The 22,557-nt window shown below is 46.1% G+C and overlaps 1 protein-coding gene across 1 annotated transcript; it reads left to right on the top strand.

The window, feature by feature from the left end:
• LOC116517955 (meckelin-like) lies at nucleotides 1-22,457 on the top strand. Its single transcript, XM_032231149.1, has 20 exons — nucleotides 1-21; nucleotides 492-569; nucleotides 779-844; nucleotides 1,234-1,378; nucleotides 1,848-1,965; nucleotides 3,886-3,976; nucleotides 4,166-4,222; nucleotides 5,406-5,504; nucleotides 5,951-6,049; nucleotides 6,973-7,071; nucleotides 8,337-8,430; nucleotides 9,613-9,737; nucleotides 11,099-11,239; nucleotides 12,064-12,144; nucleotides 13,485-13,601; nucleotides 14,976-15,092; nucleotides 17,073-17,168; nucleotides 20,334-20,436; nucleotides 20,579-20,721; nucleotides 22,127-22,457. Exons 1-20 carry the CDS (start codon nucleotides 1-3, stop codon nucleotides 22,205-22,207), a joined length of 1,971 nt encoding a protein of 656 aa, XP_032087040.1. The 3' UTR covers nucleotides 22,208-22,457.
• The last annotated feature ends 100 nt before the right edge of the window (nucleotides 22,458-22,557 follow it).

The following is a 22,557-nucleotide window of genomic DNA, read 5'->3' as shown; positions in this document are numbered from 1 at the left end:
ATGCGAAGCGACACCCATGATGTATGTCTGGTGCAATGACTTTGTGATGTCTCTTTGGATTTTAGATGACCCCCTGTCTTTGCAGGAGGCCCCCTGGGCTTCGTGGGACCTTTGTTTCCCGCAGGAGCCCCTGCCCTCTTCTGCAAAGCAGGAATGGATTTGTCTTTTCAGGAGCCCATACCTTCCAAAGCTTTGGTACGGCGGCCCCACCAGACCTTTTCCTTCTGTGGCTTTTGGGAAGCGTTCGAAGGCAAGTGGAAGCAGATCCAGAGAAACCTGTGCATGTGTCCTTTTTTCCTCCACAACCCCCTCAAACATTCCTCACTTTGGGATGGGTGGACTTCAACTCCAGCCTGTCTGTCTGTCTGTCTGCGGCTGTTTTGACCAAATAGACACGTTAGCTAAGCGGAGTGGACCTTTGGATTAATTTGATGAGTCAGGGAGAACTTCTTAAAATGCCTGACCACTGATTTTGTTTTTCTTTTCTACAGATGGACTTCAAGGTCATTCAGTACGATGCCCGGGGAAAGTTCCTGGAATGGCAGGATGTAAAAGGAGCAACATTGCAGGTAAAGGAGTTGCTTTCATCTTTAAATGTGGTCCACTTCTCACAATGCCCAGTGAAACATAGACTAAGATTATTTATTTCCTTCCTTCCTTCCTTCCTTCCTTCCTCCCTCCCTCCCTCCCTCCCTCCCTCCCTCCCTCCCTCCCTCCCATAAATCCATTTAAAATACTTTTAAAAGGTTGCATCGCCTTTTCTCTTCGCTCCATTTAGCTCTGTCCAAACAGCCAGAAGATTCTGGATGCTGCTTTCACCATGGGGACCACCTACCACCAGTCTGTAAGTGATGCCTATACTTCAGCTTAAACTTTGGGGTTGATTCTTGGTGGAAGGGATCCTGTTTTGGAGTTTGGGGAGAAGGCAGTATTGGGATCTGGGTAGACAGGTTACCTCTCAGACCGAAATTCACTCGATTTATTCTTGTGGGGCCTTTTCCAACTTGGTGGCCAACAGAGACGTGGGTCCAGCTAGTTATTCCAGAAGATCTGAAGGACATCAACGGTTCCCATGGGTCTTCTGCTGCGGTTGCAACCTACTGTGAATCTGGGGGCTTCTTTATAAACAATTAACTGAACATGTCAGTCTGAGATGTGTCACTTAAACAGATCTCTCAAACGGGCCCAGCAAACGGAATTGCATGGTATCCACCTGGTCTTTGCTGCTTTTAGTGCGCTCTTGAAGTTTCTGCCCTGCTGCAAAGGACTCCAGAACCCATCTTCTACGAGATGTTTTTGCAGTTCGAAGATGAGAAGGGGAATACCCAACTCTGGCCCGTTCCTATAAGCAACCCCGCAATAGTAACCAACAATCGAGGTAAAGCACTTCTTTGGGGTCTTCTGGGTTTAGATGAAAGGCATTGTTCTTCACATTGTTATTAAAATCGGCATTATTATTAAAGCATTTGCTGGAACCCTTCTCCCCCATTTCTGGGAACTTGGCTTCCTTCATTGATCTCTTCTTCCCCTTTTCTTCTTCTATGAAGGCTGCAAAGTTTCCCTTCTCACATCCAGCCTTTTCCCCACCACTTGGAGAAATGCAGGCACAGATGCGTTTGCAACAAGATTTGTCTTTCAATCCCGGGTCTGAATGTGCTTAGCAGGTTCACCGGTTCAGTTTTGCAGTTTTATTTGGACTGGGAAATAGATTGAGCCCTTCTGACTTTACGGATATTAAACAACTTCTCCAAAGCCGTTCTGCTCTCGGCTTTTGTACGTTGTGTTGAAAGAACAATTCCAGAACCTTTGCTAAAATCTTTCTCCTTACATCTTGTTTTGATGTTGAGCACCCCCGTTGAATCAAGCACTCCGGAGATTCTTTCTAGTCGATGGGCTGTCAGACCGAAAAGGGAATTTGTCCAATGCTCCAGCGTCTGTGACCTTGGCAAAGGAATTACTACTCAGGTAAAAAAAATAGCATTTTCCAAGCCCTGATTAAGGGTGGAGGTTTCCTAGGGCTGGTAGAATATCGCCCACCACATTTTTAGAAAGGGCACTGAGAAAGAAGAAAATGGTTCACCGACAAAAGGGCGAACGACAAAACCGCACCCGACTAAACCGCGGTGACAAAACCGTGTGCTCTAAAGCGCTCTGACGAATGAGCGCTGAATCGCGCCGACAACAGCGCGCCGACAAGCGCGCTGTAAAACTAACCCTAACCCTAACCCTAAACGTAACCCTAACCCTAACCCTAAACGTAAGGCTAAACCTAACCCTAAACCTAACCCTAAACCTAACCCTTATCTTAAGTTAAATCGGCTTTCTGTCGACGCGCTGTTGTAAAGTGTCCTTCTGTCTCCACGCTGTTGTCGCCGAGCTATTGTCAGCGCGTTGATGATGTAGCGGTTTTAGCGACGCGGTTTATTCGGGCGCGGTTTTGTCGTTCGCCCTTTTGTCGGGTCACAGAGGAAAATATCCAGAGAAGAGTCAGCAGAATGGGAGGAATATCTGAGAAGGACCCGTTGAAGGTCTTGAGTAAGTTTAGCCTGGAGAAGAGAAGATGGTAGAGAGACTTGATGGCCATCTTCAAGCATCTGAAGGGCTTTCGTGGAGAAGACAAGCGCAAATTGTTCCAGAAGACAGAATCTGAAGCAATGACTCAAATCACGAGGAAGCAGATTTTGATTGGACGTTGGGAAAAATTTCCTAAAAGTAAGACGTGGTTGGTGGACTCTTCTTTACTAGAGGTAGTTAAAGAGAAGCTGGAAGCCACCTCTGGTGAAGAGAAATAACGAAAATAAGAAAAAAAAGGGAGGAAGAACACATGCCTACCATGCTTCCCCGAAAATAAGACAGGGTCATTTTTTTTATCTCCGAAATAAGCACTTGGCCTTATTTTTGGGGAGGTCTTATTATTTTTGAGGTGCACGAGGGGGTGAGCGTGGTCACCTCCAGGCTGCTGCTGTGTTGTAATATTTTCAGGGAGGGCTTATTTTCAGGGAAACAGGGTCGTTGGTTAGAGGACCCTGAAATTCTAATTTCCTCTCAGCTATCCATTTGCACCGCAGTGAATAGAAATGTCCATGACATCCGCCTAGTGGTCATGTCACTTTGCTGGTATCCCAAATATCTCTTGTCTCAGGAGCTGCCCGGAAACTTAAGTGGTCCTGCTCACCTTAGGGTATACCTCCCAACAGCCGATAAGAGCCGAGGTGGCGCAGTGGTTAAATGCAGCACTGCAGGCTACTTCAACTGACTGCAGTTCTGCAGTTCGGCTGTTCAAATCTCACCGGCTCAGGGTTGACTCAGCCTTCCATCCTTCCGAGGTGGGTAAAATGAGGACCCAGATTGTTATTGGGGGCAATATGCTGACTCTGTAAACCGCTTAGAGAGGGCTGAAAGCCCTATGAAGCAGTATATAAGTCTAACTGCAACTGCAAGATCGCACAGGGTGGGCCTTCTCCAGGTGCCGTCAAACAGACAATGTCGACTGGCCGGTCCCCGAGGGAGGGCCTTCTCTGTAGCCGCTCCGACCCTATGGAATGAACTACCCCCAGAGATCCGGACCCTACCCACTCTCATGGCCTTCCGAAAGGCTACCAAAACCTGGCTATTCCGGCAGGCCTGGGGCGGTTGACCTCATGACTGTGGTCCAGCCCCAACCAGATTGAGTGCATGATGTGGTTTTTAATCTGTTTTCTCTGCTTTTTAATTTTTTAATTCTTTTTAAATGTATTTTCTGTAAGCCGCCCGGAGTCCTTCGGGATTGGGCGGCCTATAAATTTATTAAATACTTAAAAATACCTTAATCGCTTTCTCCTTCAGCTTTTCTCCAGCTTTCCTTCCCTCAAAACCAACCACCCTTCTTCTTCTTGGCTTTTGCAGTGTCCACCTACCTACCGCTGCTCCTGGAGAAGACCCACCTTTCTCCTTGACGGTCAGATACGCAACATACCGCACCCCAGGGATCGCCCAGGTGAGTCCGTGTGGGTGGGGAAACGACTTTACGTTCTGTAGATCCAAAAGCAGAGGTGGAACATGGCTCCCAAGTTGGGTTGCGGTTTGCGTAGACTTCTTCCCTTCCCTTCACCCTCAGCTTCAGCTTTCCCTGCTCTTCAGTTTTATGGACATCTCATTGTAGATATATCTGCTTTTGGTTTTCCAGGTGTCATTTTCAGTCTCCTACAATCAGAGTCCTGGATCAGCCCAGCTAGCAACTGATGTGAGTAAGTCCAGTGCAAGATTTTCGGACTGTCTGTTGAATATTTAAGGGGGGGGGGTTATTGGCTGATTTCCCTGCACAGATAAATGGTGGAAAGAAAATTAAACCTAGGGCCAGTTGAGATTTAGAGAGTAGAGACTACCGTAACGCTAAAACTGCTGGTCCTTCAGGTTCTGGAAGGGTCTCCATTGCAGTAGGTCATGTTCTGTGAGGAGCATTTTATTCTTCTCACTAAGTAGAGGATGGGCCCATCTCTTCAGAAGAGCAGCCCCACCAGGAAGATGTTTTCAACCCTTTCGGCCATGTCACGTTACCCTCACCCTGTAGCAGGGGTGGGTTTCAACCGGTTCGCGGCGGTCTCCGCGAACCGGTTGGTCGGCGAACCCAGAAGTAAGTAAGTTCCGGGAACGGTGAAGGCCCCACCTGCGCGCCCGCGCTCCTTACCCGGTTTTGACGAGTTCTGCGCTTCCACGCATGCGCAGGACACATACAGAGCCTGCGCGATCCTCCAGGAGCAGCTGGAGCATCGCATAGACGCTAGTACGCACGCGTGCACGAGGACACCGCCAGCCCCGTTCCAACCGAACCAGTTGGAACGGGGCGAGAAACCCACCCCTGCCCTGTATGCCAGTGTTTCTCAACCTTGGCAACTTGAAGATGTCCGGACATCTTCAAGTTGCCAAGGTTGAGAAACACTGCTGTAGGCTTTCTAGAAAGGTTCTAGCATTCTTCTAGAATTATCAGTGAGGCTGTGCTATTTGTGGAATGCTGGGAGTTGAAGTCCACATACAGTAGAACCTCTGGTCACGAACGCTTCTGACCACGACCGAATCAGTGTTTTTTTTTTTTTTGTAAGAGCTAAATTTCCTGTTGTTTGTTTACTAACAACAGCAACTCGCGTGTGGCCGCTGCATTAATTTTGGTTAGGTTCGCTTCATGACCAAATCGAATTGCGACCAAAGTTATGGAACAAATTATGGTCGCGACCAGAGGTTCTACTGCATTCGGAAGTCCCTCTAGCTTGAAGAAGGGCGATTGAGCTACTTACTCTTTTAATCCACTTGTTCCCAAAAGATGCTTTGGGAGGTTTTAAGGGATGGTTTTACAGATCCAAAATAACTGTGGAAAGCAGCTTAATTAATCCATCTGCTGGGAATGACACACACACATTGTCTCTGCACAGATCTCCTTTGGGGTCCTGGGGTTTCTCGCTGTCCTCTACGCTTTGTTGGAGACCAGCAGTTGGGCCCGGAGATCTCGTCTGCAGAACATCGATTTCACGGTAAGGATGAAAATCGCCTTTTGATCTTGAACGCCTGGAAATAGCAATAGCAGTTAGACTTATATACCGCTTCATAGGGCTTTCAGCCCTCTCTAAGTGGTTTACAGAGTCATCATGTTGCCCCCAACAACAATCTGGGTCCTCATTTCACCCACCTCGGAAGGATGGAAGGCTGAGTCAACCTTGAGCCGGTGAGATTTGAACAGCCGAACTGCAGAACTGCAGTCAGCTGAAGTAGCCTGCAGTACTGCACTCTACCCACTGCGCCACCTCGGCTCTGTCTGGAAAATGGGCCGGCTCTCAGAATTTGGGACTTCACTGGGGACACCAGTTGTTTTTGCTTAGACTTTGCCAGATATTAAAAAAAACAAAACAGGATTGCTTTTTCTTCACGCTGGCCCTCCCTGGATTCCAGTTTTTATTCCCGTTAAATTTTTTATTTTCAGACCATATTGAAATTCTTTGCTTGCTTGGTTGGATCTCTGGCAAATGTCTTTTTCATGGTCACTTGGGGAATTAGCGTTTACTGGCTGATCGTTTTCAAGGTAAGCAAGAATCCGTGGCGGTATGTGAGCAGGTGTGTTGCCATCCAGTGTTCCATTGGTTTATTTTTAATTACTTTTGAGTGAATATTGCATTTATGGCGTTGGTAAACAGATTGGGGTTTCCTTCTTGGACAGGAAGAGAATTCTGCCAACAACGAGGATAATAATAATAATGATGATGATGATGATGATGATGATGATGATGATGGTGATGATGATGATGATGATGATGTAAAAAAATCTGCTGTAAAAAAATCACGCAGACTGATTATAAATTGCGGCACAATTCAGTAGCACAAATGATCCATTGGAATTTGTGCAAAAATTATAATATTAAAACAGCAACAAACTGGTGGGAACATCACCCTGAAAAAGTCACCGAAAATCAGATGGTCAAGATCTTGTGGGATTTTCGTATACAAACTGACAAAATACTGGCGCATAATACACCAGACATCACACTGGTTGAGAAAAATTAGGTTACAATCATAGACATCGCAATACCAGGTGATAGCAGAGTTGATGAGAAGAAACATGAAAAAAATTGCGAAATACCAAGATTTAAAAATCGAAATTCAACGATTGTGGCACAAACCAGCAGTGGTAATTCCAGTGGTAATTGGCACACTGGGTGCTATTCCAAAAGCCCTGGAATTACATTTAAAACAGTTAAAAATTGACAAAATCACCATCAGTCAAATGCAAAAAGCCGCACTGCTTGGATCTGCACGCATATTAAGAAAATACGTTACGACGTCCTAGGCCCCTGGGTGGGGCCCGACTAGCAACCAATGCCAAATCCAGCGAAACAACTGGCCGCTGTGATACAATTGTATAATAATAATAATAAGGCTTGTGCTGAGGGATATAGAATCTCACAAGCAAAAAGACCTTGTCTGTTTTGCCTTTTTTTAAAAAAATAGGGCCAGCAGTTTTCAACAGTGGCAATTACACTCCCAGCTGCTGGTAGCCAAGCAGAAACCAACTTTATCATCTATGCGTTGTGTGCGCTGACTTTGAAGGTAAGAAAAGGTTGGAAAGCCCTTGCGTGAAACATCTGGGGTGTTTGGGACATTATGTCTTGGAGAATTTTCATTCTCTAGAGCAGGGGTGTCCAAACTTGGGAACTTTTAAGACTTCTGGACTTCAACTCCCAGAATTCCCCAGCCAGGCTGGCTAGGGAATTCTAGGAGTTGAAGTCCACAAGTCTTAAAGTTCCCAAGTTTGGACACCCCTGCTCTAGAGCCATGTTCCTCAACCGTGGCAAAATGTGTGGACTTCAACTCCCAGAGTTCAACTCCCATGGCTGGCTGGGGGAATTCTGGGAGTTGAAGTCCACGCATCTTAAGCTCGCCACAGTTGAAAAACACTAGCCCAGAATGCTTTATTTTAAAACTGGCTTGATGGAACTTCCCCACATGAAAATTGGAGAGGACGACATTGCGACTTTTGTCATGCAAAGTTATAATTCAGGATGGCTCCAGGCAGCCTTCCTATTCAGATGAAAACTTGAGTTCATTTTTTTTTTTACCTTTTCCACCAAGCCATATTTTGCAGCAGGTTTTCTGGAACTGCAGTAGCCAGAGAAGTGATTAATAAATGAAAAAAATCCCGCTGATTTTACAAGGTGAAAAAAAAAAAAGCATCTCATACTAGAGAAACCCTTTCCATCACGGCTTAATTCTTTGTGGCACTATTGATTTTATTTGACCTTCTTAACTTCTGCCAAGTCCAGCTTAATTCTTGATGGCTTCACAGCAGTTGTGTCATGTTGTTTTCTTGGCAAGAGTTGAAAGTAACTGACTATTGTCCTCTTCAAGGACAGAATCATCTGCTACCTGTTGCTCATCCGTCATGCCCATAATCCGACCCAAGGGGAGGGGGTTTAATGCTAAAAAAAAAAAACCCAGGCCCTTGTGCAAATTTCCATTGGCTTAGTCCTAGGCATTTGAGTTAAACATGAGCTCTGCTCCTCTTTGGAAGATACTCAGGGTGTAGGATTTGCAACTAGCTGTAGGAGAAGTCATGTTCTTAAGATAGACTGGGGAATTCTAGGGGTTGAAGTCCATAGGTCTTGAAGGAGCCAAGATTGGCAAGTCCTGCCTTAGATGATCAAAAGACCAAATACGGCAGTGTTTCTCAACCTTGGCGAATGCTGGCTGGGGAATTCTGGGAGTTGAAGTCCAGACATCTTCAAGTGGCCAAGGTTGAGAAACACTGAATAGATGAAGAATTTATATCTCCATATCTCAGAGACAAAACTCCCTGTGGATGCTTTTTGTTCCAGAGCCTGGATCTCCTACATCTTCTGATCACCCAGCTAATGGTCTCCATCTTCCTGATAGACTGGGAGAAGCCAAAGGAAAAACCAACAGTGAAAGGTGATCATTTACAATCCCTTTGGTTTAGATCATGCTCATGGTACGCAGGGCCCAAAACCAGCCTCATATCATCTTCCTCCTTTCGTGTCCTGGGTTGGGAACAAATCTCCAGCAGAAAGAGCTGTTCGCGTCACGCGGGGCTTCTCCGGATGATGAGGGTGAGAAGGGCTGACCCAGTGCGCTGTCTCTTAGCCCGAATAGAGGATGCTACCCAAAATCCAAAGCTTTGGCTCGCTCCCAAACAAGGGCAGTGTTACATCGTGGCACGACAAAACCGCGCTCGACTAAAGTGCGCCCGATTAAACCGCGTCGCTGACGTCATCAACAGGGTGACAACAGCGAGCGCGGAGAAAGAAGGGCGCTTTAAATAGCGCTTTGAAAGCAAGCCGATTCAAGTTAAGGTAAGGGTTAGGTTAAGGGTTAGGGTTAGGTTTAGGGTTAGGTTAAGGGTTAGGGTTAGGTTTAGGGTTAGGTTAAGGGTTAGGGTTAGGGTTAGGTTAAGAGTTAGGATTAGGTTTAGAGTTAGGTTAAGGGTTAGGGTTAGGGTTAGGGTTAGGTTAAGGGTTAGGGTTAGGGTTAGGGTTAGGTTAAGAGTTAGGATTAGGTTTAGGGTTAGGTTAAGGGTTAGGTTTAGGGTTAGGGTTAGGTTTAGGATTAGGTTTAGGGGGGTTAGGTTTAGGTTTAGGGGTTAATTTTAGGTTTAGCGTTTACAGCTGACTGCCAGTGATTTAGACTTCACATTGGAGAATAACCTCCAACAGACCGATTAGATCCCACAGATTAGGCCTCCTCCGAATTCCATCCACTGGCCAATGCCGATTGGTGACCACCTGGAGGAGGGCCTTCCCTGTTCTTCCAGTGGCCAACCAATTGCCTACGGAAGCCCGCCATGGATGGCCTCCTGAGGTGGCCTCATTCCAGGAAGGCTATAGCCATGGATCCACAGGACTTCCATGAATTGCTCCGACCCTTTTTTTGGAAGCCAACCAAACTGCCCTGAATTATTTGCTGTTGGAGAGGCAGATGAGTGTAGAGCAGAAGCTCCAGGGGGGTCTCCAGAATGCCAAGCTCTGCAATTGGTCGAAAGCACCTGAGAGGTGTGTGCAGAGTCCTCCAATGAAGCTCATTGTGTCTCTTTGCTTGCCTGTGCCCTCCTCCTCCTCCGCCCCACCCCCGTTCCAGGAAGTCCCGCCTCCTCAGTGACCGCCTGGAGGACTTTCCTGATCGCTAATGAGTGGAATGAAATCCAGACCCAGCGGAAGGTGCATCCTTCGCTTCAGCTCTTTGCTGTTTTGTTGCTTTTGGAGGTCAGTGCAAAACACAGGAGGGCCAACTGTGCCGATTTCTACCCGCGGCCCTGAGAAACCTCTCCCGGTCTGGAGAGTTAGCTCAGGGAGAGAAACCTGGGGTCTCATCTTGATGGCAGAAGCTCCTGTTCGCACTTCTCTGTTCTGGTGGTCCTTCTTCTGCATCCTGTCATGGAAAGCCTGGGTGGACCAAACCATCAGTCTATTTCTCCTCCGTGCCCTTGTCCAATCCCCTTGGGAAGCTACCTAAAATCCCGATTTCCTTTCCTAGCCTAACGTTTTCAGCCCAAATTGTATAGCTGTGGACTACGTTACAGTTACAGAGCCGAGGTGGAGCAGTGGTTAAATGCAGCACTGCAGGCTACTTCAGCTGACTGCAGTTCTGCAGTTCGGCGGTTCAAATCCCACCAGGCTCAAGGTTGACTCAGCCTTCCATCCTTCCGAGGTGGGTGAAATGAGGACCCGGATTGTTGTTGGGGGCAATATGCTGACTCTGTAAACCGCTTAGAGAGGGCTGAAAGCCCTATGAAGCGGTATATAAGTCTAACTGCTATTGCTATTGCTAGTTAAGAATGAGAATACTTACTGTATATACTCGAGTATAAGCCTAGTTTTTCAGCCCACTTTTTGGGCTGAAAAAAGCCGCCTCGGCTTATACTCGAGTCAGTGAAAAATTTGCCCGAAATGGAGGAGAAAAAGGGGCGGGGCCATGCCGCTGGGTGACGCTCGTGAATGGCCCAGTGCCCCTGTGAGTTTCCCCTCCCTCTGTGTCAGTTTGCCGCGCAGCGCGCACCGCACCATCCCCCCTCCTCACGTTCTAATGTAATGCAGGGCTGTCTTACGATTCCCCTTCCTCCCCCTCCTGCCGCTCTGCAACGATGTCCCACCTCCTCCTTGTTATGGCAAGCAGCCACATAGCGATGTCCCACCTCCTCTGGTACAGTGATCCAATGATAGGAATCACTGTGCCGTGTGTCATAGGAGGCGGGACATCGCTCCCGCGGCTGCACGGGACATCATCATCACAGCGGGACGTCAGCATCATGAGGTGAGTGAAGTATTTCATTGAATACACCGCTAGTTTACTGTTTTTCTTTGAAATAAATATTCAAAAACATTATTGGTATCTATTTTTATTTTTGAAATTTACCGGTAGCTGCTGCATTTCCCACCCTAGGCTTATACTCGAGTCAATAACTTTTCCAGTTTTTTGTGGTAAAATTAGGTGCCTCGGCTTATATTCGGGTCGGCCTATACTCGAGTATATACGGTACCCAGAGTCACCCAGTGAGCCATAAGGCCCATAGATGGAGAGGTGGTGTCTCCACGTGGGGTGAACGTTGGCTTCTTTTCATCCACAGGTGGTGGGACTCAAAAACCTCGCATCAAGAGACCTGAATGTCAGTCTGCAGCCTGAGCCAAATACCTACCAAGCTCCCTGGAGCCCAATTCTTCGTTTTGGGATTTCTGCTTCTGTGTGGCTGGTGGTGGCCATTGTGCAGGTTTTTCTTTTCCCTTCCCTTCCCTTCCCTTCCCTTCTCTTCTCTTCCCTTCCCTTCCCTTTCATCTTCTCCTCCTCTCCTCTTTCCTTCCCTTCTGTCTCCTCCCTTCCCCTCTTCCTTCTCCTCTTCCCTTCCCTTTCATCTTCTCCTCTCCTCTCCTCCTTGTGGTTGAATAATATAATATTTCCAAATCATCCTGTTGCAGGAAAAAAGTGCTCCATTGCATGTAAAATGATGCCTCCCCCCTTAGAATAGAAATAGCAGTTAGACTTATATACCGCTTTCAGCCCTCTCTAAGCCGTTTACAGAGTCAGCATATCGTCCCCACAGTCTGGGTCCTCATTTCACCCACCTCGGAAGGATGGAAGGCTGACTCAACGGTGAGATTAGAACCGCTTAAATGCAGATAACAGTCACCTGAAGTGGCCTGCAGTACTGCACCCTAACCACTGAGCCACCTCGGCTCTGAAGCCTTTCCTATCTTGAGAAATCTGTGAAGAAAGCTTTTGTATCTTCACAAGAAAATAAATAGCACCTGGGATGAAGGATGGATGATGGATGATGGCTTAAGTTGGAAATGTTGAGAAAAAAACAAACGTGTCTCACTCTGCTTTCCTACATTCTGTCTATTTGTTCCTTGGTTCCCCCTTTCATGCAGCATTTTCATGATGCAAAAGGTATTCTTAGGTGGCATCTCAACATGTGTTGACTTGTTCCAATGGATTGGAAGAAGCCAGCAGGGATTTTTGCAAGAAGGATCTCTGGATTCTTGCGGGAAGTTGACATGCCTTACAGTTCCTCAAGTATTCTTGGTTCTGTTCCAGATGTTGGTGTCCGTTGGGTTATATCAACGCTTTGTGGAGGACAAGATTCATCAGTTCGTTGACCTTTGTTCCTTGAGCAACGTGAGTCACACCCATAGACCCAAAGTCAACACCTCAGGTCAGATTGTGTGTCTCCCAACTTGGCCAATTCCAGATGTGGGGGGTTTAGATTCCCAGGGCCGTTGCTGACAATCCTGAGAGCAGAAGTGCGCACACATCTGGATGAGATCTGAGGGAGAAACTAGATTCTGGATTCCTTCTTTTAGAGCTACCTACTTTTCCGCCTTCTAAGGTCAAATCTCAGTTCAGACAAAGATGCTGCAACCTGCTTTTACATTTCCAAGAAAAGCGGTCCATGATAATGTAGTGCAACTATTAATAATGCCATGATAACGAGGGCATGGGGAGTTCTAGCTGAAAAAAAGTTGCTTCATAATTGGGGGCTCCACTCCCCCACGCTGAGCGAGGCTAATTTCCCCTTCATGATGTCTTAATTTACACTTTTCACAAGGCCGGATGTTCATTAAGAAATTCTTTCATTTTTTAAAGCCCCTTTCAGCTGATTTGTGTCCGCTTTAAATTGCTTACCTGAGGGATTCTGATGCACGTTTTAGGCTTTGCTCTGAGCAATGTAAAAAAAAAAAATCGATTGCTTTCTAGGCAGGTTTTTAGAAGATGTTCCAAGCCAAGGTTTAAGGTTTAAGGTTTATTAGCATTTGTATGCCGCCCACTCCCTAGAGACTCTGGGCAGCTCACAGATAAAACAGGGGACATATATGAAAAATTAAAATAGGAAACAATTATTAAAATTACACAACGTGCATACAGCTTAGAGTGGGGCTGGATAAAATCAACAGCCCCAGGCCTGCCGGAACAGCCAGGTCTTGATCGCTTTGCGGAAGGCCGGAAGGGTAGTAAGGGTCCGGATCTCCACGGGAAGATCGTTCCATAGGGCCGGAGCAGCTACAGAGAAGGCTCTCCCCCGGGGGGCCGCCAACCGACACTGACCGGCTGATGGTACCCGGAGGAGGCCCAATCTGTGTGATCTTATTGGTCTCTGGGAAGTAAATGGCAGGAGGCGGTCTCTCAGGTAGCCAGGTCCTAAACCATGTAGGGCTTTAAATGTAATGACTAGCACCTTGAAGCGTATCGGGGGACCAATGGGGAGCCAGTGCAGCTCGTGGAGGATAGGTGTAACGTGGGTGTACCTAGGCACCCCCACTATCGCTCGTGCGGCTGCATTCTCAACCAACTGCAGTCTTCGGACACTCTTCAGGGGCAGCCCCATGTAGAGTGCGTTACAGTAATCCAGTCTTGAGGTAACCTGGGAGGGAAACCTGTTAATTCTTAAAATAAGCCAGATGCGTTTGGAAGTGTCCTGGTTTCCCTGCAATAGGGACCTTCCATTGTAATCCCTGCAGGTGTCGGTCTTCATCTTGACCCACAGGTGCTACGGGTTCTACATTCATGGGAGAAGCATCCACGGACATGCGGACGTGAGCTTGGACACCATGCTGTCGTATCTCAAGAAGGAGGAGGTAAACACTGAACCTCTGCTCTTTGGTTCTTCATCACACGGCTTAACGGCTGTGCTTTCTTCTAACAGGGCTTTGCAAGATTGTATAATTGCCTTGGGCCCTTCTCAAGGTGAATGTGGGTGGAGGTTACCTGCAGCTTGGTCCTTCAGGTGGGGACAAGTCTTCTTCTCCTCGCTCCCTTTTTTTTAAACCTTCTAACAAAGTGTTTCCCAACCTTTCCAGGTGGGTTGACCAGAGTGGGGGAGAGGATAAAGGGGATGGTTTTGTGAGAGAGGCAGGGAACTGTTACTCGCATAAGTGGGGCCGAAAGCCCCTGCGATGCTCATGTGAGTGGGGGCCCCAATTGCAAATAGACCCAGCAGTTGACCATGTCCCAAATGTGGGGCAACCTTCTTCTAACAATCCGAAGGACTCATTTGTGGTCCAACCCCATGGAAGCATTCAAGCATACAAGGAGAACACCCAACCTATTAACAACCTTGCTTTGATTTCTCCTCAATGCTTCTTCTGACTATAGCAATAGCAATAGCAGTTAGACTTATATACCGCTTCATAGGGCTTCCAGCCCTCTCTAAGCGGTTTACAGAGTCAGCATATCGCCCCCAACAACAATCCGGGTCCTCATTTTACCCACCTCAGAAGGATGGAAGGCTGAGTCAACCTTGAGCCGGTGAGATTTGAACCGCTGAACTGCAGATAACAGTCAGCTGAAATAGCCTGCAGTGCTGCACTCTAACCACTGCACCACCTCAGCTTTTCAGAACTATCAGAGCCATCTTGACAAACAGCCACTTCATGAATTTATCTCGCTCTTTGAAAGTAACTGAATTGGGGCTTCTTGGTAGCCATCTGGATGTAGCAGAGAGTTGGCCAAGAGGAGTCATTTTCTTCTCTGAAACGCCAACTCCAGTGGCGCCTTCTTCTCGACCCACAGGGTTGATTCCAGAAAACATCTGGGTCTACTCTCCTCTTTCCTCCTCCTCCAATCTTCCTTATGTGTCACCTCGTTCACTTACAGGAGCGCAAGATGCAGGAGGACAGATTTAAGTGAGAGTGACCGCCAGTGTGGGATAAATATTAAGGCGAGGGGGGGTGGAATTGGTGTTAAAAGCAGATGGACAGCCAAGACAAAAGATCCGAGAGGAATGGTGAACTTATTTTCAGCTCGAAGGCTACACAGCCAGTTCTTACTGATACTTTAATCTGGATTCTTTCACTGAGCAAAAACATTCCAACTTAAAATTTGAGCCCCGTAAATTAAATCTGCAAAATTGAAGGGGGCAACTAGGGAATTGGTAAACACAGAAATCTTCACTGCATCGGCGTGTTTCCCACTGAAAGTTTTTGCCTTCCTGTTGTTGGTTTTCTTCCCAGGACAATCTTTGCCCCCTGAGGGGCCTGGAGCCCAACTCTGAAACGCAGACCTTCGAAGTGCTTCTCACTGACCAGACTCGGAGGTTTTATGACAGAATCCTCCTCTCATTAATGGAGGTAGCAGACTTTGCAATATTTTCTTCTTAATTGCTTTTTCAGAAACGCTGCCCCAAGCATCCTTAGGAATGATTTACCTATCCTTCAGGGCGGAGGGACTCGGCGATCCATCTCCTAAAGGCCCATTTCCTTATCTGCCGTCCTCAGAGATGATGGGGCAGAAATTCCACGCACTTCGTCTCTCTGCCAAAAGGCCGAGATATTCTCAACGGACCTCGTGAATGAATGCACGAAATCTGTCTTGAAACTCGAATGTTTTTTCTCCTAATCTGCGAGGGGAAGCTGTGGACTGGAACCCCGGATTGCCATATCGTGGCATCCCCATGTCCATGATGTCATGCATGTTATACAAGAGGCAGCCATTGTGATGCAGTGGCACATTTTGTCACATCTCACGCTGGTGATCTCATAATCCCTTTAGCTGTGCAGGTTCTGAAGGATTCTTTTCCACGTTAGCTTAGAAGCCAACCCCATGCCATATCAGTCGGAAGTAATCCTTCATATTAAATAGGAAACGGAATTGTTGCAAAAGCACTTCTGATGCACACTCCTGGGGAGAATAGCGCTCATTCATTAGCAATCGATTATTAATGTGCAGGTGGGGAGGGGGGGGCAGCTAGCCTGAAACAGTAAGAAGGAAGCTTCTACTGAAAGGCGCAGGAGCAATAGCAATAGCAGTTAGACTTATATACCGCTTCATAGGGCTTTCCAGCCCTCTCTAAGCGTTTTACAGAGTCAGCATATTGCTCCCAACAACAACAATCCGGGTCCTCATTTTACCCACCTCGGAAGGATGGAAGGCTGAGTCAACCTTGAGCCGGTGAGATTTGAACAGCCGAACTGCAGAACTGCAGTCAGCTGAAGTAGCCTGCAGTGCTGCATTTAACCACTACGCCACCTCGGCTCTATCTATCTATCTATCTATCTATCTATCTATCTATCTATCTATCTATCTATCTATCTATCTATATATCTACCTACCTACCTACCTACCTACCTACCTACCAACCAACCTACCTACCTACCTACCTACCTACCTACCTATCTCTATCTATCTATCTATCTATCTATCTATCTATCTATCTATCTATCTATCTATCTATCTATCTATCTATCTATAGCAGTTAGACATATACCACTTCATAGGGCTTTCAGCCCTCTCTAAGCGGTTTACAGAGTCAGCATATCGCCCCCACAGTCTGAGTTTTCATTTCACCCACCTCGGAAGGATGGAAGCAATAGCAGTAGACTATTGGCTGAGTCAACCTTCAGCCGGTGAGATTTGAACAGCCGAACTGCAGAACTGCAGTCAGCTGAAGTGGCCTGCAGTGCTGCATTTAACCACTGCCCCACCTCGGCTCTTCAGTAGCTCTGAAATGCCTCCATTCGTCATCCATCAATGGTGGGGATTGTTGAAAGTTAGAGCTATGAAAAGATCTTGAGGTCACTGAGAAAAATGATAAAAAGAATGGCCAAAACCTTGTGCATGTTTGTTTGTTTTTTGTCCAGGGTGATCAGAGAGAAAAATAGCAATTCCTAAGTAAACATAGAAACGCTTAATATTGGATTTATTGTGCCAGGGGTTTTATGCCCTAAGAGGACCTCTTGAAGCATTGGGTAGCCAACCGTGGGAAACAGATGCTCCTATAAATCTATCTAGCCCTTAGGTGCCACAAAACCGTGTTATTTTTTTTTATTTATTTCCTAGAAGTGAACCTTGGTTGAACTGTCTGGGTTTAGCTCCTTCTGAGCATAGCCAAGCCCGTTTTCTCACTTTCTACTTCATTTTCTAATTGAAAACTCAATTAGAGTTGCTGGAGATGAGTTCTCGAGCACAGGCAGGTGGAAATTGAACTGACATTTCTCCCGCCGGAGGGAAGATTCCGAGTGAAATAAATCAATTTTTCACCTCCTTTTCACCGGTGCCTCCCAAGGGGGGCAGGTTTGAACTTTTAAAGTCTCCGAATGTTCCCCTTGTAGCACCAGAGAGGCCTCCATAGCCGCCCCGATCTTCACCAGCAGAGGATGAAGGGCTACCATGCACTGAATTGGTTCCTGGTCTCCTTCTTGGAACATGTGAGTCTTCAGCCACATCTGGCTAAACCAGGGGTGACGATTTGTTGGCTCTTGAGCTGAGCAGCTGGGAAAAGAGCCAAAGGTGGTCAACGGGATTTTTGGGTGCGAGAGGCATTGCGTGATCTTCCCCATGGTAGCTACTTTTTAGAATTTTACTTGATTGTCATTCTTCACAAAAACTGTATTCTTTTTCTAAAAAAATGTATTAGAGTTCATTTTAATGAGATTAATTCAATTTGTCCAAGTTATCATAGCCACCCGCTCCAGAAGAATTAAACTGTTATGTTATATTATGTTATGTTATGTTATGTTATCTTATGTTTATTAGTCTTGTATGCCGCCCACTCCCGGAGGGTTCCACCACAAAACTGCGGAGGACAAAATCGCGCTCGACGAAAGCGCGCATTTGACGTCATCACAGCGCGACGAAAACATCGCGCTGTGATCGAAAAATGTAAAAAAAAAGCGAAAACCTTACCCTAACCCCCCCAAACCTAACCCTAAACCTAACCCTAAACCTAACCCTTAACCTAACCCTAAATCTAACCCTAAACGTAACCCTTAACCTAACGCTAAACCTAACGCTAACCCTTTGAACAGAACTTTTTTATTTTTCTTTAAAAAAAAAACCACAAATATGTCATCATTTGTCAATCATTAAGACATTGAAGTACAATTTTTTTGTTGTTGTGTGTACCCCTCCCTCCCTCCACCCCCCACCCCCCTCCTCCTTCCCCCCCCCCGACTTCCCAGAACCCGTACACGGTATGGATTTTTAACTAACACAGTCTAAAATCTATTGAGAAAAAAGAAATAAAGAAATTAATGACATTCTAGATTGACCTTAGCTTCTTCTTACTGAACTGACTTTTAACAGTTTAAATCATTTCTGATCTTAAGCATAGGCTAACTGGAATTTCTTAGTCCCGTATTTATTTTGTATATAGTCAATCCATTTTTTCCAGTCTCGTTTATATATCTCATTTGAATGATCTTTGAGATATGCCGATATTTTAGCCATCTCGGCTAAGTTTGTGACTTTCAATGTCCATTCTTGGATTGTAGGCAAGTCTTCCTTCTTCCAGTATTGCGCCACCAACAGTCTTGCTGCAGTTATCAGGTGCAGAATCAAATTGGTCTCTACCACTGTAAAGTCAGTACATATACCTAGTAAAAATAACTGAGGAATAAACTTTATCCTTCTTTTAAAAACATTTTGCATGACCCACCATATTTTTATCCAAAATGCCTTAACCTTTTGGCAGGTCCACCATATATGATAATATGTAGCATCGAGAGAACCACACCTCCAACATTTAGGCTGTACATTCGGATACATAGAAGCCAACTTTTTAGGATCTAAATGCCATCTATAGAACATCTTGTAAAAATTTTCTCTCAGATTTTGAGCTTGTGTAAATTTCACATTTCTTAACCAGATTCTTTCCCATGTATCCAACATTATTGGTTCCTCAATATTTTGAGCCCATTTTATCATACAATCTTTAACTAATTCTGTTTCCGAATCCATCTGTATTAATACATTATATATCCTCTTTATATGCATTAAGCTTTGATCTCTTATTTGTTTAAACAGATTATCCTCAACTTGGATAAAACCAATTTTTTGGTCTATTTTCCACCTAGCCTGTAATTGCCCATACTGGAACCATGTTTGAACTACCTTCTCCTCTTTTAATACCTCTAAAGATTTTAATTGTAATACCCCCCTTTCCGAGGTAAGATGCTGTCTGTAAGTAATTCTGTCCTGTTTTTGTGCTGTATTCATATTTTCAATTGCGTGTCTAGGAATTGCCCACATGGGTATCTTGTCATTTAATTTATATTGGTATTTCTTCCAAACCCGCAGTAAAGCATTTCTTAAAATATGACTTTTAAAATTCTTATCCAATTTTTTGTTGAATAACAGGTAAGCATGCCAACCAAATACCAGATCGTGTCCCTCAATATTCAATATTCTATCATTGGTTAAATGAGTCCAGTCACTAATTACAGATAATTAGTGACTGGACAGATAATTAGTGACTGGATACAGATAGCGAAAACCTTACCCTAACCCCCCCAAACCTAACCCTAACCCTAACCCTAACCCTTAACCTAACCCTAAATCTAACCCTAAATGTAACCCTTAACCTAACACTAAACCTAACGCTAACCCTTAACCTAACGCTAAATGTAACCCTAACGCTCTAAACCTAACCCTAACCCTAACCCTTAACCTAACCCTAAACCTAACCCTTACCTTTATGTGAATCGGCTTGCTTTAATTTTAATTTTATTTCAATTTTTAATTTTTTCCGTCGCGCTGTGATGACGTCAAATGCGCGCTTTCGTCGAGCGCGATTTTGTCCTCCACGGTTTTGACGGGTCATGTCCCGGAGGACTCCGGGCGGCTTACAATAAAAAGGGGAAAGGGAATAAATAAGACAAACAACAATTTAAAATACACACAACATTCATAGTTACGGTGGGGCTGGATATTTCATAAGCCCCCCGGCCTGCCGGAGCAGCCAGGACTTAGTAGCTTTACGGAAGGCCGGGAGGGTAGTAAGGGTCAGGATCTACACGGGGAGCTCGTTCCAGAGGGCCGGAGCTGCAACAGAGAAGGCTCTCCCCCGGGGGGGTCGCCAGCCGACATTGGCTGGCAGATGGGATCCGGAGAAGGCCTTGTCTGTGCGATCGAATCGGTCTTTGGGAGGTAATTGGCAGGAGGAGGGGGTCTCTCAGGTACCCAGGTCCGATGCCATGAAGGGCTTTTAACTCTTTTTGAAATGTTTCTAGGCTCCTTGGGGAAAAAGAAAGGGAGAATAATAATAATATTGACCAAAAGAAATTTGACAAAATCACCACCAGTCAATTGCAAAAGGCAGCTTGACTTGGGGACATGACATCCCGGGGGGGGGGGGGGAGATGGGGGGAGACCTTTAATCCCACCAAACAACCATATCTTCCAATCCCAGATCCTTGGGAAGGACTCAAGGGGTGGATAAAACTGCCAAATCCAGTCTAAACATCTGGCTGGCTGTACAATGAAGCATAATACAGCAGCTCTTATTATGAGTGAGACGTCCTCTCTGCAGAATCGTTTTCCCTTTTATTTGCTCCTTTCTCTAACCACTCCTCATTCTGCCCCCCCTCCTCTAGAGGTATAAAGATATGGACTACATAGTGAAGGACAAGTTTTTCTCGGAGAGGATCATGGACTTGGAGTTTCAGGAGCAGGGAGACCTCTCGGTTCTCTATAACGGTACCCATCATGCTCTTTCCTATGGGGATCTAGTTTTAAGGGCTGGTCACACGATTCAGGCTGTAGATGGAGGGGAGGTTGGACCCTCAGAATTATCCTCCATGAGGGTTCAAGCTCAGCTCTGGTGACTTTTCTCCTTCAGATGACGGTGCATTGTTCAGCCGGACACTCTTCTACGGCCACGAGCTGCTCCTCCTTCTCTTTGAAATCCTCCTCTTCTGCGCTGTGGATTTCGGGGCACAGAATTTTGTGCTCTCAGCCATTGTCACCTTTGTTGTGCAGAAGGTAAAATCTTCTAGATAGAGAGGAAGTAGCAGAAAAATGCCATTTCCCTTCGTTTATCTTAAAATTAGGCATGATGTGGCATGAGGAAGATAAAGAAAGGGAGAGAGGAGGAGAGAATGAAAAAGGAAGACGGGGGGGAAGAAGAAAGAGGTAAGGAGAGGAGGATGGAAAGGAGAGAAAGAGGAGAGAGGGTAGAAAGGGGAAGAGGAAGAGCAGGAGTAGGAGAAAGGTATGCGAAGAAGAAAGGGGAAGGAGGAAAGTAGAGAAGGGAGGGAGGGAGAAAGGAAAGGGAAAGGAAAGGAGGATGGAAGGGAGAAAAGAGGAAGGAGAGAGGGTAGGAAGGGAAAGAGGAATAGCAGGAGCAAAGGAGAGGTAAGGGAAGAAGGAAGGGGAAGGAGAGGAAGAAGGAAGAAAGTAGAAAAGGGAGAGAGGGTGGAAAGAAAGATAAGGAGAGGAGGATGGAAAGGAGAGAAAGAGGAGGAAAGAGGGTAGGAAGGGGAAGAGGAAGAGCAGGAGTAGGAGAAAGGTACAGGAAAAAGGAAGGGAAAGGAGAGGAGGAAGGAGGAAAGTAGAGAAGGGAGGGAGGGAGAAAGGAAAGGGAAAGGAAAGGAGGATGGAAGGGAGAAAAGAGGAAGGAGAGAGGGTAGGAAGGGAAAGAGGAATAGCAGGAGCAAAGGAGAGGTAAGGGAAGAAGGAAGGGGAAGGAGAGGAGAAAGGAAGAAAGTAGAGAAGGGAGAGAGGGTGGAAAGAAAGAGGTAAGGAGAGGAGGATGGAAAGGAGAGAAAGAGGAGGAAAGAGGGTAGGAAGGGGAAGAGGAAGAGCAGGACTAGGAGAAAGGTACAGGAAGAAGGAAGGGGAAGGAGAGGAGGAAGGAAGAAAGTAGAGAAGGGAGGGAGAAAAGAAAGGGAAAATAAGGTGGTGTTATAACAGGAGGAAGGTATGGTAAACAAAGCAACCCAAACTGTATATTATAACCTATTAAATGAAATAATAAATGTATATATATAAAAAAGAAGATAAAGTCCCCTCCCCCCAAGTTTGCTTTTGATTCATGGGAAGATCGGCTGCCATGCCATGTGGGAGTGATAACGCAACTCCTGGGAGTGTGAAAGGCATGAGTAAGATGTGAGATTGAACTTGGCAACCTGGCTCGAAAGGTCATGTGTGAATTTGAGGAAGCTGTGAGATGACTTTACGTCCAATCGGCATGCATCTCCGCCAGCCGCGCACACTTGACCCAGAGCTACCAACACCAGCTTGATGGTGGCAACTCAGTTAAACAAAGCCAGCGGTCTAGCGAGGCGACTCTTGTTGTGTTAATTTGCTTTTTCCTGGCCGTTTTGGAGAGGGAGAAGATGAAGGGTCAGCTGTGCAGAGGACAAAGGGAGGTCCGTCTGTGTTTCAGCTGGTGCAAATGGTGCGTGACACACTCGGGAGGCGAAATCTAGCGGAGAAGACCTTGGTGGATAAACAGTTCCTGATCTAAGAGTGGGAAGAGGAGATCCTGCTAGCCGGAATCCCAGGGAAGAAAATGTCTGAATGGTTCTTATTTCCAGGATTCTCACTCTAAGCATGTGAAAGGGGGAGGATGGGGTGGGGGGCAGTATTTTTCCAGGGGGCTGCAAAGAACTAATGCTTGAAAATTTGGATGGCTGTGTCCTCTCTTTGTAGGCTCAGCACATTCCCAGTAAAATTACAGAGAATCCTTGATTTACAACCATTTCTTTCGTGACTGTTACACTAAAAAAAAAAAAGGAGAGATTCATGATTTGTGACTGAACTGCTGCTATGCTGGCTGGGGAATTCTGGGAGCTGAAGTCCAGAGGTCTTAACGCC

This window comes from Thamnophis elegans, chromosome 14 (genome assembly GCF_009769535.1).
Source record: "Thamnophis elegans isolate rThaEle1 chromosome 14, rThaEle1.pri, whole genome shotgun sequence".
In the NCBI taxonomy this organism is placed as follows: Eukaryota; Metazoa; Chordata; class Lepidosauria; order Squamata; family Colubridae; genus Thamnophis; species Thamnophis elegans.
The sequence above is the reverse complement of the archived record's forward strand: the minus strand, read 5'-3'. Positions and strand labels throughout refer to the sequence as shown.